The sequence below is a fragment of the Plutella xylostella genome, chromosome 18 (assembly GCF_932276165.1).
Source record: "Plutella xylostella chromosome 18, ilPluXylo3.1, whole genome shotgun sequence".
NCBI lineage: Eukaryota > Metazoa > Arthropoda > Insecta > Lepidoptera > Plutellidae > Plutella > Plutella xylostella.
The window spans coordinates 10,049,999-10,065,183 of record NC_063998.1 but is presented as its reverse complement, the minus strand read 5'-3'; the positions used below and the strand labels follow the sequence as shown (position 1 = coordinate 10,065,183).

At 37.8% G+C, this 15,185-nt stretch overlaps 1 protein-coding gene across 1 annotated transcript in view; it reads left to right on the top strand.

Moving 5' to 3' along the window:
* Window positions 1–854: 854 nt before the first annotated feature.
* Window positions 855–15,185, top strand: part of LOC105389490 (dopamine D2-like receptor) — a 69,969-nt gene continuing 55,638 nt past the window's right edge. Inside the window, exon 1 of the mRNA XM_048627448.1 lies at window positions 855–1,629. Within this exon, the coding sequence (XP_048483405.1) occupies window positions 1,189–1,629 (441 nt within the window). The 5' untranslated portion in view covers window positions 855–1,188. The remainder of the gene's footprint in view (window positions 1,630–15,185) is intronic.

Here is a 15,185-nt window from a genome sequence, read left to right as displayed (position 1 = left end):
ATTTTACACACCCAAAGTAAGTTTTTTGGTGTTTATTCATTTAGTGTTTACGTAGAATTAAGATGCCAAAAACCATATGACTATTTGTTCATTGATTCATTATAAGATTGTCTGTAGCATGTCATAAATTGTTTTCGAATAACACGTGCTGTTTTAAAGTTATGTCGCCTGATATTTCAAAAATGGGGATGGGTACAAAAGTAACAGCTCGTGGCAGGACAAAAGTAACGAATTACTTACGTAAGTTTGCCATGTCACATTATAAATTTAAATTTTTTGTTGTTTTGATTAGATATTTGTGTCATAATATTGTATATTATGGCACAAATAAAACAACTTCTTATCAGTTAGTCAGTTTAAATGATGGTTCTCATTTACAGTTTATATTAAGAAGTTTTTTTTAGTTTTGTCAATAAGTCATAAGTTTTTTTTAGTTTCGATAGTTTTTTAAGAAGTTTTCTTAACTAAATAATTCGATTGTTTTTTTGATTCTTTCTTTTGAATCGTATTTATAACATTGGGCAGAATTTATGGGTTGTTACTTTCGACCCATGCCTTGTTACTTTCGTCCTGACCATGGGGTCGAAAGTAACGATTTCCCTTTTTTTTTTGAGGCTTTAGAAATGCTAAAATTCGAGATGTATTATGTAAAGTAATAATGGATATTTGTAGACTATATACGAAAGTTTTATGTGACTATATTTATTTTATCGTAAATGTTATTAATAACGAGAAATCAGACAGAATCTACAAACTGTTACTTTTGTCCCCGGTCTCCCCTACCCCTGTGATAATTTTCACTAATATTGTTACACAATTCAGATTCAATTAACATTGTATGCATAAATTGCTTTCATGCATATTTTGATGCAATTGATCGATTCACACATAAATAAATTCACACAACAACTTGTACCCTATTGTTTTAAAACCCATCTTGTTACCTCTCCATAAACGCGCTTTTACGTCAGCCGTAAAAACCTAAAAATTTAGGTCAACTCTTTGTACACCCCAAAACACACCACAATATTGGATCCACTCTAGCCTTATGTCCCTTTACAGTGCGGCTTTTAATAAAAAAAAACCTCTTTTGTTCCAGATTGCGCATAAAAATGACTAGAGTGGTCCCAGGCGAGGGGAGCAACGGTCCCGGACCACACGACTAGACGTGACGTCACTCGCTGAATAATGGAGACCGATGTGCCAGACATCGGCCTCGGGATGACGGGGGACCTTGGGAACAGGTCCCTGGTCCACAAGCCCCTCGCCACATGCTCTAACTGCAGCATCATGGACTCAACAACACTGCCTTTCCATCCCGGCGAAAACGACACCTTATTCCAAATACAAACTGACTTTCCAATAGACGAGTTGTGGAATGTTTCGTTTCATTCGAACTGCAGTTTTGAAAACGGAACGCTGTGCGCTAGTGATGTGTTTCGTTACAACTGGTGGGCGTTGTCGTTGCTGGTGTTTCCGTTGCTGACGTTGTTCGGCAACGTGCTGGTGATCATGAGCGTGACTCGGGAGCGGTCACTGCAGACTGCGACCAACTACTTCATCGTGAGTCTGGCGGTGGCAGACTTGTTGGTCGCCGTCGTCGTGATGCCCTTCGGAGTCTACTATCTGGTGAGTCTCTTTTTACAATAAAAAAGTAAAGAGCAATGAAAAAGTTTCAGTGAAAATTGCATCGAATTACTCGGAAGAATTAGAATAGCTTGATGCAATATTTAAGTACATTTTAACAGCGCATCACAATATAACTAAAATATGTTGATAAAATTCTAAGTTAAATGTATGAAAATATCTGGGTCATTTGGTGTCGATATTGCGTAAGTGGAACTTTTTCATTGCTTATGAATGTAATAAACTTCATGATACTGCAAAATGTCGTCTAGAGGTGAAATTATATTGCCTACGTGATATCATGGAGCAAAGACTTTATTTATGACTGTGAGATGGTGATTGATATTTATGATATTGCTAAAATAGTAATAAAAGTAATTGTTGTCTGTCTCTTAGAAAAAATAATAAGGTATTTGAGACTGTTACTGGTGCTAAATTTAGAAAAAGAGAGGAAACGAAATTATTTATAGATTCTAGCGTACGACGTATTAGGAATTAGATTCTAAAAAAAATATTAGCAAGAGTCAAGACGAACAGGTTGGTCAAGCACTTTTAGGAAAGACTATTTTATTTTTCATCATTCATTAATCAATCAATTGAATCTCATGAAGTATGTATTTGAATTTGAATACGCCATAAAACGTCATACCCTAAGTTTTATCGCTTTTTTAGGGTTCCGTAGCCAAAATGGCAAAAATGGCAAAAACCCTTATAGTTTCGTCATGTCCGTCTGTCCGTCTGTCCGTCTGTCCGTCTGTCACAGCCGATTTACTCGGAAACTATAAGTACTACAGTGATGAAATTTGATGGGAATATGTGTTGTATGAACCGCTACAAAAATATGACACTAAATAGTAAAAAAAAAAATTGGGGGTGGGGCCCCCCATACATGTAACTGAGGGATGAATTTTTTTTTTTCGATGTACATACCCGTGTGGGGTATCAATGGAAAGGTCTTTTAAAATGATATAAAGTTTTCTAAAAAACATTTTTCTTAAAGTGAACGGTTTTTGAGATATCAGCTCTCAAAGTCGTAAAAAGTATGTCCCCCCCCCCTCTATTTTTATAACTACGGGGTATAAAATTCTAAAAAAAATTGAGGTGATGCATGCTAATTAACTCTTTCAACGATTTTTGGTTTGATCAAAGTATCTCTTATAGTTTTTGAGATAGGTTGATTTAATTGCTGCTACGGAACCCTTTGTGCGCGAGCCCGACTCGCACTTGGCCGGTTTTTTTCTTTTCATACTTAGCGTCCGTAGAAAGTAATGACATTCCTATCCAGCCGGTATTGTTTAGAGTCCCACTAAGCTATCCTCACGTATAGGCTCCTACGTGCGTCTCTTCAACAATAGGACTCACTCTAAACAGGGCTGTTCTGCTAATAGGGAAAAAAACACTCACGAGCAAAGAAACAGTCCCAGTGATGCTATGACTAAATTGCTCCTAAACGGAAAAAAACTAGCTTAAAAAATACGTGTGCTTTTTATTAAAGTACATTTAACAGCGTATCATAATATTGGCAACAAAATTGCGTTATTCACCGAAATTGAGAGAAAATTTGTATATCGTAGATCAAATCTGTTTATCGAAATGCGATCACTAATAAAAAAAATCGTTTTAGTCGTTAGATAATGTTCTATCATCAGTCACAGACTGTGATACCTGGTAGGTATATCTAGGAAAAAAATAAATACCTAGAATCTAGATATTTAACATATTTTATTTAATTCAGCTCAAATCTCAACATAGGTGCTTATTAAAATTTGTTCCCAAATGGTGACATTAAGGCCGTCCCTAGACCTTTAAAACTAATTGTATAATTTCCTAGGGACTAAACACCACTGAGTCCCATTTCATTAGAAGACTCGGGTCGAGGCCCGAACGTATGGGGCTTCCCCTGTCAGCTGATCCTTTTATCTCGCATTCACAGATGGAGTAAGGCGCTGACATAATAAGATTTCCTATTCGTTTATTTCACAGTAAATGGGTGGACAGAAAAATCTATGAATTCAGTTTTTAACTGTTTTTAATAACTGATGTTTTTGTATTTTTTAATAACAGATGGTTTTGCATCGAGCAAACATTTAATAGCAGTCGCCACCTTTATAGTTAAACAGTTTCCCGTACTGACCTTCCTTATTAGGGTGGAAATAAGGAGATACCATACTTGCGCCGAAACATCTGTGCCATGCATCTGTGATAGGAATTTGTACAGGTGCATATCGTGACACCGTATGTGATCTAACTTCTTTTTCGAGGAACTGCCTTCAAAATAAAATACACCGCAGTGCCTTATACCTTATATACCTATTAAAAAACTATTTTTTAACATACAATGTACTCACTTATATAATATTGTGAAGGACAGTGTGTGGACCTACCCTTACAGTGTAGTTAATTTGAAAGAAAGCCTAACATTTAGACAGACAGTAGTCATTAAGATAAGTATAGGGCAGAGTATCTACATGTTAGGTGTACGTATGAAGGTAACAATTACTCAGTATTCCAGACCATTAGCGCTTCGAGCCGGCATCTGATAATGATGGATACAGTAACCACTTCGTTAGGCATTATGGTGTTTCATACTTCTCGTATTTTGACTTTATTGTATAAATTAAATTTAATGTGCAGATATGAAATAAAACAGAGCCTTAGCTCCAATTTCACAATAGTCTGTTAAGTCGTAATCAGGTATTGGTTGATCAATTATACGTCATCTCGTGTCAAAAGTCAACCAATAATACCTGTTTATGCTCTAACCGACAATGGAGAAATTGGCACTTATCATCATAACTTAGTCACATGCTCTACGCTGTCGCGTTCCTTTTACCACGGTGTCCAACCATAGAACGCATTTTAGTGTCTCGTGTTTGTTACGCTTATAACAACAAGATAACATTAGGTATATTATAAGGGAAGGTAGCACTTAATATTGTGAGAACAAACACGACAACGAATATTTACGGAACTAAGAAAACTCACACTTGGCATTCCGGAGTGAGATTTATTGAATGATGCGATTGTGTTGGCAGGATCGATGGGGCGCGTGGCATGGAATCGCTCTCTGCTCCATACCTATGCTAATGACTATCTATTTTGCCGACTTGGCTGTGACAAACGCCGTATTAGCATAGATAGAACACAGAATTCTGATTTATTTTCGCAAAAGATTCTTGGGGTATTTCATTCTTCTAGTACACCTAGGATTCCTAGGAATGACTTGGAAATCGAAGGATCTAGAAGTGAAAATAATATTTAAGCTCCTTATTTTTTATAATCGATGATAACAATGTTCTATCGACTTAGTCCGTTCGTGGGCTATAGTTTGTCTGAACGAGGTTATTGGTCAGAAAACTACGAATCAGAGGACGAGGTCTTAAGCCCGCACACTAAATGATATCTGTTTATTTTCTCTGTAATCCATAATTTTCATTTACGACTTTTCCGAACCGATGTCGTAACCTACACGTGTCCCGAGCGCTTGCATTAAACGCTATGTGTATGAGCGTTTTCCAATAATTGCCCCCAAATTATTGGTTCGTACTAAAACGCGAGAGCGTCGTAACTATGGACGTAACTTTCTGGCGTTTACGATCTTATAGTGATATTATTATGAACCAGTAAGATTTTTATTAATATTCTCGAGCTGAAAAAGAGAGGATGTAATAATGTACCGTGGGGTTGACTGACAGGCCTATTTCCAAACACAAAATGATCAAACCTTAGATTAACATTGTATCAAACGTCGCGAGCCCGGCCAGTCAGAGACTGATGCTAATCTGACTGGATATAATTATTATAATTATAATCCTTTCACCACGGATACCATCCCACCCTAGACCTACTGAAAAGCAACCATATTTCAAGACTACTTCATGAACCAAATAAAGGTTAGAAAGACTTTGTGGAAATTTGAAATGTCTCTTTGTTTTTCAGCTGAATTTTCCACGAAACAAAACGTACCACCTCTAATAACTGAGCATTTCGTGGTATTTCAAAATCTAGACAAAAACTAAATTGTGTTATCTTTTTAATGTGTTTTAAATTGTGTCCGTGATATACAGAGGGTTGCAAAACGGGTACACTGCGTATGGGTACTGAGTAGCCAAAAGAAGTGACTCAGACTTACTAATCGTATTGCAATGCTTTTGTATATCGAAATCCCACTAAAAATCTGTTTAACGAGTGACTGTAATAACAATGTTTGTGGTAAGACTCTACATAAAATGATTTAGAGTTTTACCACAAACACTTAATTTTCACTTTAAAAAATATTACTCGGATTGTAATAGATTAAAAATAAGCTCTTAGAAAGCTTGAAATAGATTTTAATTGAAGCTTCAAGACTTCTGCAAAGCTCAGCGCAATCTCACCTTGAATCAAAAGCTTGAGTTCAAATGTAAAGGATTTTCAGATTTTAAGATTAAATCTAGAATCCAAGTGCTTTTACGGGCTACTAACAGGCTTTTCTAAGGCTTGATACCGCGTCTAGTGGACGTACCTGTGCAAGCTCGCAGGCATGTGTCGGGTCAAGCGAGGTAAAGCCTAGAGGTAACGTACACTTTGCCACGAAGAAGTCTGTCGCCCCTTCGATTTAAGTATTCACATAATATATCAATATTTTTAGACTTTTTCTTAGCTAGTCAGTGACATTGAGTAGAATTGACCCAATGACCAGCCTCTGATGCTAACTCCCGAGGGTCACAAATTATCAAACATGTGTGTATGCCGTCCTGATGGTGACATCTAATATAAATAAATAGTTACTACATGACCAGGTGGGCTGGACGAACGTATTAGGAAAGCTTAACCTATACGTTACTTGAAACAGTATCAGTGCTCCCATATACTTAAAGCCAAAAAAAAAATATGTTGTGGTGTGGTACCTAACTGGCGCTTCTCAACTAGCTAAATCTAAATCTAAATTAAGTCGCGGTCAGATATCTCCACGACCGACTGTACCATGGCATTGTTCATTGACTGCCTGGGTCGAAGTCTAGCCCTAATGAATACAACATGGCCGCCAGTTCGGAGCACGTGTTTCCGGTGATCCTATCACTTCCGGTGCCGTTACTCGCTTCAGATCACACGCAAAATGGAGTACATAGGTGCTGCGTGCTGGAGAATCCTTAGCGTGCCTTTTCAGAACGCTTTACATATCTATTAAAGGCGTTTCACTGTGAATTTCTTTTCTATGATCGAGACACTACGAATAATTTAGTTATTAAAAGTTTAGACACTTGTCTCCTTACCTCCAGGGTTACTGGAAGAGATCGCGTTGAGGTGATAAATCCGCCCTTGTATACGAGTCTAGTTTAATTCTCTCCATGTTTAATTGTTATACCTATATATTTTTTATACAATAAATTGTTTCAATAATAAATAAATAAATAAATAAGTTTTGACGCTCTGCTAAGCCAGCCACGACTCTTTCTTGTTTCATTAAACGTAAGGATCGCATGACAGCTCTCATGTATTTGTTCGTTATTTTAAAGGTAGAGTACCTAATCCTGCACTGTATTTGGGTGAAGGCCAGGCTTAGACCCAGTTTCACCACAGTCTGTTAGATCAACACCCCTGTTACATTGTAATATCATCAATAATACGTCATCTACATATTAAATTCTTGACATATGTGTCAAAAGTTAACAAGTAATCCCTTGTTATGATCCAACAGAGAATGGTAAACCTGGGATTTAGCGCCAATTTCTCCATAGTCGGTTATTTAACCGACAGGGATTGATTTATAAATTAAACGTCATCTCCATATAAAATTCATGACAGATGTGTCAAAAGTCAACCACTACTCCCTGGTTATGCTCTAACTGACTATGGAGAAATTGGCACTTAGGCTACAAGGCAAATCCTAATGGACAACATTTCAAAAAACTAAAGCTGCTATAAATCGAAAACCATTTCGAGATTTAGCTCTCAAGGCCTCAAAAAAAATGTTTTTGTGTTTTTTGCATGTATCATTTTCGAGAAAATCATAAAATAGTAAAAAAGTGCTGATGACGTCATGCATCAGGTGCGATGCATTTTGATGATCAAAGCCTATAGATTTAAAAACAAAGTAACTGTCACTTTCATTTTTGATTGACGTTGACGTTTTATCCAGTCGTTGTTGTTTATTTGGGTCATTTTCATAAATTCTGTTCTGACACTTTCTGACTATTTTTTTAATTTATCATATAAAATGGTTAGTACTTATTAAGAGATGACCTCTATTTAATATGTCCCAGAGCATGCCACCGCCTACATAGCTGAAAAAATGCTTCTGCTTATTTTTTTACATGATAAGTACCTACTTTGTATCATCAGAAATATCAATTTCATTTGAAAATGACCCATTTGTTGGTTGGCATGTAAACAAAGTTTAAATGTCACTTGTCAGTGTCATTTATGTTTTTTTTTCAAGACTAAGGCAATAGACAAAAATAAAAATTGTGTCTAATATGTGATGTCACTTCCGGTTTTAAAATAATTAACTTTAAAGTTAAAAATAACATGCAAAAATTCATGTATATACAAAATAAAAAAATACGGGTCCTCTAATTTTTTATAACCTTTCCGAATAGCTAATAAAAATATAGGGTAAAGAAAATGAAATGTTGTCCATTGCTAAAACATTTAGGGTATCAAGTTATTTATTCTTTATTCCGATGTTCAATGTAAGTTGTAGTGATCGTGAAGTTACAGGTGGCGTGGCCTGTTCCGCAACCCGAGCCAATATAGGGTGGCATTTTATAAGTGGTCGAGCGGAAAGGCCTTAAAACGATTTTTAACTAAAATAAAGGCGAATAAAGGACATACAATTAAATAATATGTAATGAAAAAAACGCGATACCGCTATGTCCGATCGACATTAACGAAATTAGTATTGCTAGTAATGTCACAAGCGGGAATGAAGCTTGAATATTCTTTCAGTAAATAAATATAATTCTTGGCTTCGGCTTGAAAACTGACAGAGTAGACACAGATACAATTTCATACTGCACGTTGGAGGTAGAATGATATGCTTGGCAGAAGCTTTTGACTGTTGAAGCATCCGACTAGCAGCTTTCTCGAGGAGCTTTAGAATTGCAATACATATTGATGTGCTTTTCTTGTCCACTGCACATGCTGAGCTCTTGCCCTTTGCGAAAGATGCAAAATAAGATCTCCTTATGTAAAAAAATGTAGTAATACTTCAGGGATTTATATATATCATTTAAATTTGTTATATTCGTAAATAAACGTTACATGGAATTCCGCAGACCAATTTTAGTTGGTATGAGTGTAATTCTTGGTATTCTAGTGTCGAAGGCTGTCGTGGTCGAGGTCTCATTTCACGAAACAAAAGACGATGATTGCTAACTCGTAACATTTTCAGTAGGTAATTCCGGCTTAGTGCGACAAAGCCAAACAGAAACCACAAAGCGATCCCATTCCGTTCACTCTACCTCGTCCCTTCAACTCTGTCAAACAACAGCTCTATTGTAACATAACTGATATGATTTTCGTCAGATTTCCTCTGTGTGAAGGGGCAGGACTAAAAGTGAATGTACTGCGACGCTCACTTGTCGTATAATGGAGTTGCCCGGTGGCCGACATTCCTAATTACTGCAAAACTAATGGGATTTTGTCTCTGAGGAACGGTTGACGGAATTTTCGTCGGAAATCGTTATGCGAATGACTCTCCTGGGGACTGTTTTGTACATTTCTGGCTTTGCCGAGGGCCGGCCGTATCTCTGCCGTGATGGAGTAGGCGTGGTGCAGAAGGAAGCTGAATTTTCGTCTTGGCTTAGTTGTTCGTTACGGGATTCTAGGACGTTTCTAAGGCAGGCTTAGATTAAATATACAAACAAGATGGTCTGCATACACAAAAAGCAAAAAAATTACCAGATTTTGTTGGTTGTAAAACCGTTTTAGTTCAACCTAATGGTCACCATTGTACCTACCTACCGTTGAATAAATTCACAAATCTTCTAAACTAATTGTAATAAAAGCTCTGTGGTACAAGTGGGGTGTTATTCGTCCAAACGTTTCTTTTGCGCTGACACTCAATCTAGTTTTCGAATTAAATTATCGTTGCTGTAAAGTTAACAAATTCACGATAGACTATGGTATCAATTCCGGCCGGTTAGCCGCACATTACGCACACAGTACATAATATACAATACATATTACTCGGCTTTGTTCGTCGTGATTGCCCAGCGTGGTGTGCCGTGAGCTCTATCAGCTATGAGATACGAGCTACACTGACAGATCATACGCACGCTAAAATGTTGGAATATTGAAAATGGAGGCAAAACAATAAGGATATTTTTTTACGTTCCATAATGTTAGGGTCGATAATAAAATTGTGTTATTTTTACTTGATATTGTCGAATGAATACCGATTTAAGTAGGATTCATTCGACAATGCCATAGTTCGAAGCTAAAAAAAAAAAAGAAATAGTAATGGCGGTTGGGTTGACTGGTTGAGCAGATTCAGTCTGTTGCTAGCTGTGGTCCAAGACGGACGTGTATCTGGGAGAATAAATTCATATCCAAGAATAAAGAGTTTTATCTTGTGCCACATTGATTTGTTTTGTCTCCACTCCACCTCCGAGGATTGTGTCTTCTACAGTTCAGAAGTGGCAAACGACCAAAAAAAACACGATGGATGAACATCCGCAACGGAGAAGTCGAGACCTGGAGCGCCAACAAAGTCGAGATTCAGTTCGCCGACGCCTCGAGACGCCTGGCCGTGGTGAGCTACGGCCTGCCACTCGTAGCAGAAGCCGCAGCCGCTTGAGGACGCGCAGTCCCAGCCGGCTGCACAGGGAACCGGGGCTCGGACAGAGCCTTGAGCGCATTGAGCTGCTCGAGCGAGAGCTTCAGCGGGAGCGCCAGCGAGTGGACGCTGCCAGCCGGCGGCGCTCAAGTCCACGGCGTGTCAGCGAACACCGTGAGGAGCACCGGCATCGCAGCTCTTCTCGTCGCAGTGGAGCTGTGCCCCCTGTAGAGCAGCGTCGGGAGCATCGCAACGACGGAGACTTACCCAGGTCACGTAGTCCTTCTTTTTCCAAGAGAGATGTTATAGACATATTAAATTCTATTAAATGTGGACTTCCATCACAGCCATCCGCCCAAGCTGCGCCTCATCAAAAACTAGATCACAAAAATATTCTACCGAACTTTGACCCTTCCACCAAAAACCAACGTATTGATGTTTGGTTAAAGAAAGTCAACGAATGCGCCTCGGTGTATGGCTGGGATGAAAGGACCACTACGCATTTTGCGATGCAGAAACTCCAAGGCCTTGCCAAGACATGGTACGAGGGTCTAAATTCGATTCTATTTACTTGGCAACAATGGCAAGATAAGCTAGTTAATGCTTTTCCCTACGAACAAAACTACGGCCAGGCTTTGGAGGATATGCTGAAAAGGAAAAGTCGATTTAACGAACCGATAGAAGTATATTTTTATGAGAAACAGACTTTGGTCAATCAATGTGACATTGTAGGCAAACGTGCTGTAGACTGTATAATCCATGGTCTAACAGATAGGACATTGAGGTCAGGAGCTCTTGCTCTACGATGTACTGACCCTGATCAATTATTGCAGTATTTGATTAGTAACAAAGACTCACAGCTCTCTGTTATGGATCGAACTCAGTTAAAAAATGGTAATAATTCTTCCACAAATGATAGCAGCGGCGGCCAAAGTCAGAGAGCGTGTGATAGTAATGTTCCGTCCACTGGTTGTTACAACTGCAAGGAAACGGGACATAGTTTTATGTATTGCCCTAAGCCCCTCTTAAAATGCAAGCGGTGTCAAAAGATCGGGCATTTGGCAGATGTTTGCCGTAGTAACCCTAAGAATCCTGAAAATATTGCCCGCGGCCAAGTCGGCAGCAATAGTGGTCACACCGATGCTGTCAATAAGACAATGTGTATTGACTCGTTTGAGACTCTGTAACAAATCCAAATTCTATGTTTACGAAGGGAGTTACTGTCAATGGTGTTACGATGCTTGCTTTTGTGGATTTTATTTATTTATTTATTAAATTCTTTATTGCATAAATATATAATAAATGCACAAAAGATGGGCTTAATGCTAAGAGCATTTTCTACCAGCCAACCTACAGGAGGTACAGGAAAACTGGTACAAAGATGTGCAAAAAAATAAATAAAAATGAAAGAACTAAAGTCACTTAATAATTATCTAAATATATATAATAAAAATACATTATAATACTTGTATAAATTTATATAAAGGATACATAACTATAATAGGTATACAATGAAAATAATATAATATATAATAATGCATAATAATAATATAATATCCAGACAGGTACACGAAAATGCTATCTAGATTTTGGTAGTGATGTAACTCTCATAAGAGAATCAGTTATCATGGGGATGGGATTGCAGCACAATTCTGTTCCTACATCAATGAAGGGCTTTGAAAACAACGTAGTACAGTCGCTAGCACAGTTGTTCTTCAGAAATAAGCGTCGACGGAGTTGTCAGCCAGGATCGTTTGTAAGGTAGTAAAGGATATGTTATTGAAGATGCCGGTATTGATAGGACAATCGTTTACGGAACAACCCCATATTTTGAAATAATAAATAATATATTATTATGATTCTTGTTTGTTGCATATTGTTTGTTATATAAATAATATAGGTATTTATAAGTATGTTATATTTATTTTAAAACTATATTTAAGAGAGAAGCTACAGACAATTTCATTGATTGTTTCAGATCAAATCCGGCAATCGATCGAGCCGGGTTTTGATCAACCAACTGTAAGAGTGTCGAAGTAGAGTGTGGCAAGCATTAATCGATCGGCTTGTCCACGCCTACTCTATCGAACTGGTGTCTTGATTAATCGATCGTTCAAGGCATCGGTCTGGCTGGTGACCTGATTAATCGATCGTTCGGGTTACCAGCTAGTATTCATGACCATCCCGATTAATCGATCGTTCGGGTATGGTCAAGTCGTTACTATACCTAGGTCCGATTAATCGATCGTTCGGACCAGGTACTATAGTTTTATGAAACCCGATTAATCGTTCGTTCGGGATATATTTTTGTATTCACTATATTGATCATGTATTTATTAAAAATGTATTTTATATTAGCTTGAAAGTTATTCAGTTGTATAAGTACTTTATATACCTAATAATTACTATAATTTTACTAGTATTTTGAAAGAGAATCATCTGTTTATAAGTCAGTATAAAACTTATTATAATTGTTATTTTTGTTTTTGTTAATAATTTTAAAATTCTATAGAATCTAAATTTAATGAAATATTGTAAAATCTGAACAACTAGTCACTCGCCGATTGTTAGGGTTCCACCTGGTGCCGTGCGCGGGGACGCGCACGATGTCAGGATGGTCGATTGTTAGGGTCGATAATAAAATTGTGTTATTTTTACTTGATATTGTCGAATGAATACCGATTTAAGTAGGATTCATTCGACAATGCCATAGTTCGAAGCTAAAAAAAAAAAAGAAATAGTAATGGCGGTTGGGTTGACTGGTTGAGCAGATTCAGTCTGTTGCTAGCTGTGGTCCAAGACGGACGTGTATCTGGGAGAATAAATTCATATCCAAGAATAAAGAGTTTTATCTTGTGCCACATTGATTTGTTTTGTCTCCACTCCACCTCCGAGGATTGTGTCTTCTACAATAAGTTGCGAATTTTCAAAAGTCGTAATATGGGTCAAACAATTTTTTAAAAGTCAAAATTTTATAAACGTAAAAAAAAACAATTAAAATTTTTTCAACCTGTTTTTTGCTGTAAGTATACCAAAAAGCATTACTCTTTGTCACGATGTATCATTAAAAGGACACACGCCTACACGAGAATACTTTTTCCGTGCGCCTCGAGCGCCCTGAGGGCGTAGTGCGAGTTTTACACCGTTCGAGAAGTGAAACGTAAACGTGAAATTTATGTGGTGAGCGGGTGAGTCGTTAAATGGTAAGGAAATAAAGAATTACTTTACTTTACTTAAATCTCAAATGGTAAAAAAAGCTTCCACTAAATAAAAATAAATGTCAAATTGAAATGCAAAAAAATATTCATAGTATAAATACTTATTAAATTTTCTGTTGACCGTAATTTTTACAAACTACTCTCCGTTCGAAAAAGGGTTCTATGCCACTAGACCCTCAATACCATACTCCACCCTCATATATGTATGTAACTATGTATAAGTACCTAATCAAGAGGCAATTTATCACCTCTCCCTGCTAATAGAGGTCAATTTACCGAAGAGGGTACGTTTTCTTAATGAATCTATCTATAAGGAGCGTCAAGAGACCGAGTGTGAGGTTACACGTTACATGTATCACGTCAGTTTATAGCAAGAAATATCGGCGTATTGGGAGATAAGGGTTTATGGTAGTGGCCCGGCTTTTAATTAGGGCGTTGAGCTGATTTATAGGGAGGTTTCGGGGGTATCAATCTGTAGCCGTAAATAGCTAATAAATGAGGATATAATCGCAAAAGTTCGGAACAAAACTGCGACGGTTTTGATAGTTTTTCAGGGCAAATGCTTGATTACAGTTTTTTGCGATGCGGCGTCGCATCGCAGTTTTTTGTTCAAGCCCTAAACGTATTCATGAATAACCAAAGTAAGAAAAGAGTTTGAATGATCTTTTCCTCTAGTCATAGGTAGACAGAGTTTATGCTTAGACGATGATGTAATCTGGTAGTGAATCAATGCTTCTTCATAGATTTCTATTAAGTACAGGTCGGTCGTAATACATCGCTCACGCAACCCTGACCCGACATTCTTGGTTATCAAAATTGAATTCAGGTTATTCAGGGAAAACATTCAATGTACACCGACTGCTGGTCGCTTGACCTGACTCGCTTGCGAGTCGCCTCACCTCGCCATATGTACCTATGTATGTATGTATGTAAGTATCACAAACAAAAACAAAGCTAAAAACTGATTGCATTTTGTTTACTGTCAAACCGTTTTAAGTTCAACCTAATGGCAACCATTCTACCAATGAATAATTGTATGATATGATATGAATAATATTGTAGTCACAAATCTTCTAACCGAACTAATTCAAAATAAGAGCTCAGTGGTGGTAGCAGGGTGTTATTTGCCGAGACGTTCTTTGGCACTCACACTCCATCTCGTATATTATTAATCTAAGACAATATACACTTCCGAATATCCTTCGCTCGCAACTACCTACCCATCAGCCATAGGTCTCCGATATCCCACTCTCGGTCGCGGTTTAGGGCCAATATGTCTATGATTGCGATGGCCACAATATAGCCCCGTCGCCGCGCGCTCAATCAGCCTTGCTGTCAAAATAATAGCGAAATGCTCACAGACCTCAATGATGCCTCTAAACAAGTTGGGCTGAAAATGAACATGGACAAGACAAAGGTCATGTCGAACGAACATGTTTCATCATCGCCCGTAACTGTAGGAGGTGTCACCATCGAAGTTGTCGATCAGTATCCCTACCTAGGACAAGTGATCCGATTAGGTAAATCCAACTTCGATAAAGAGGTAGCTCGTAGAATCCAACTCGGATGGGCAGCGTTCG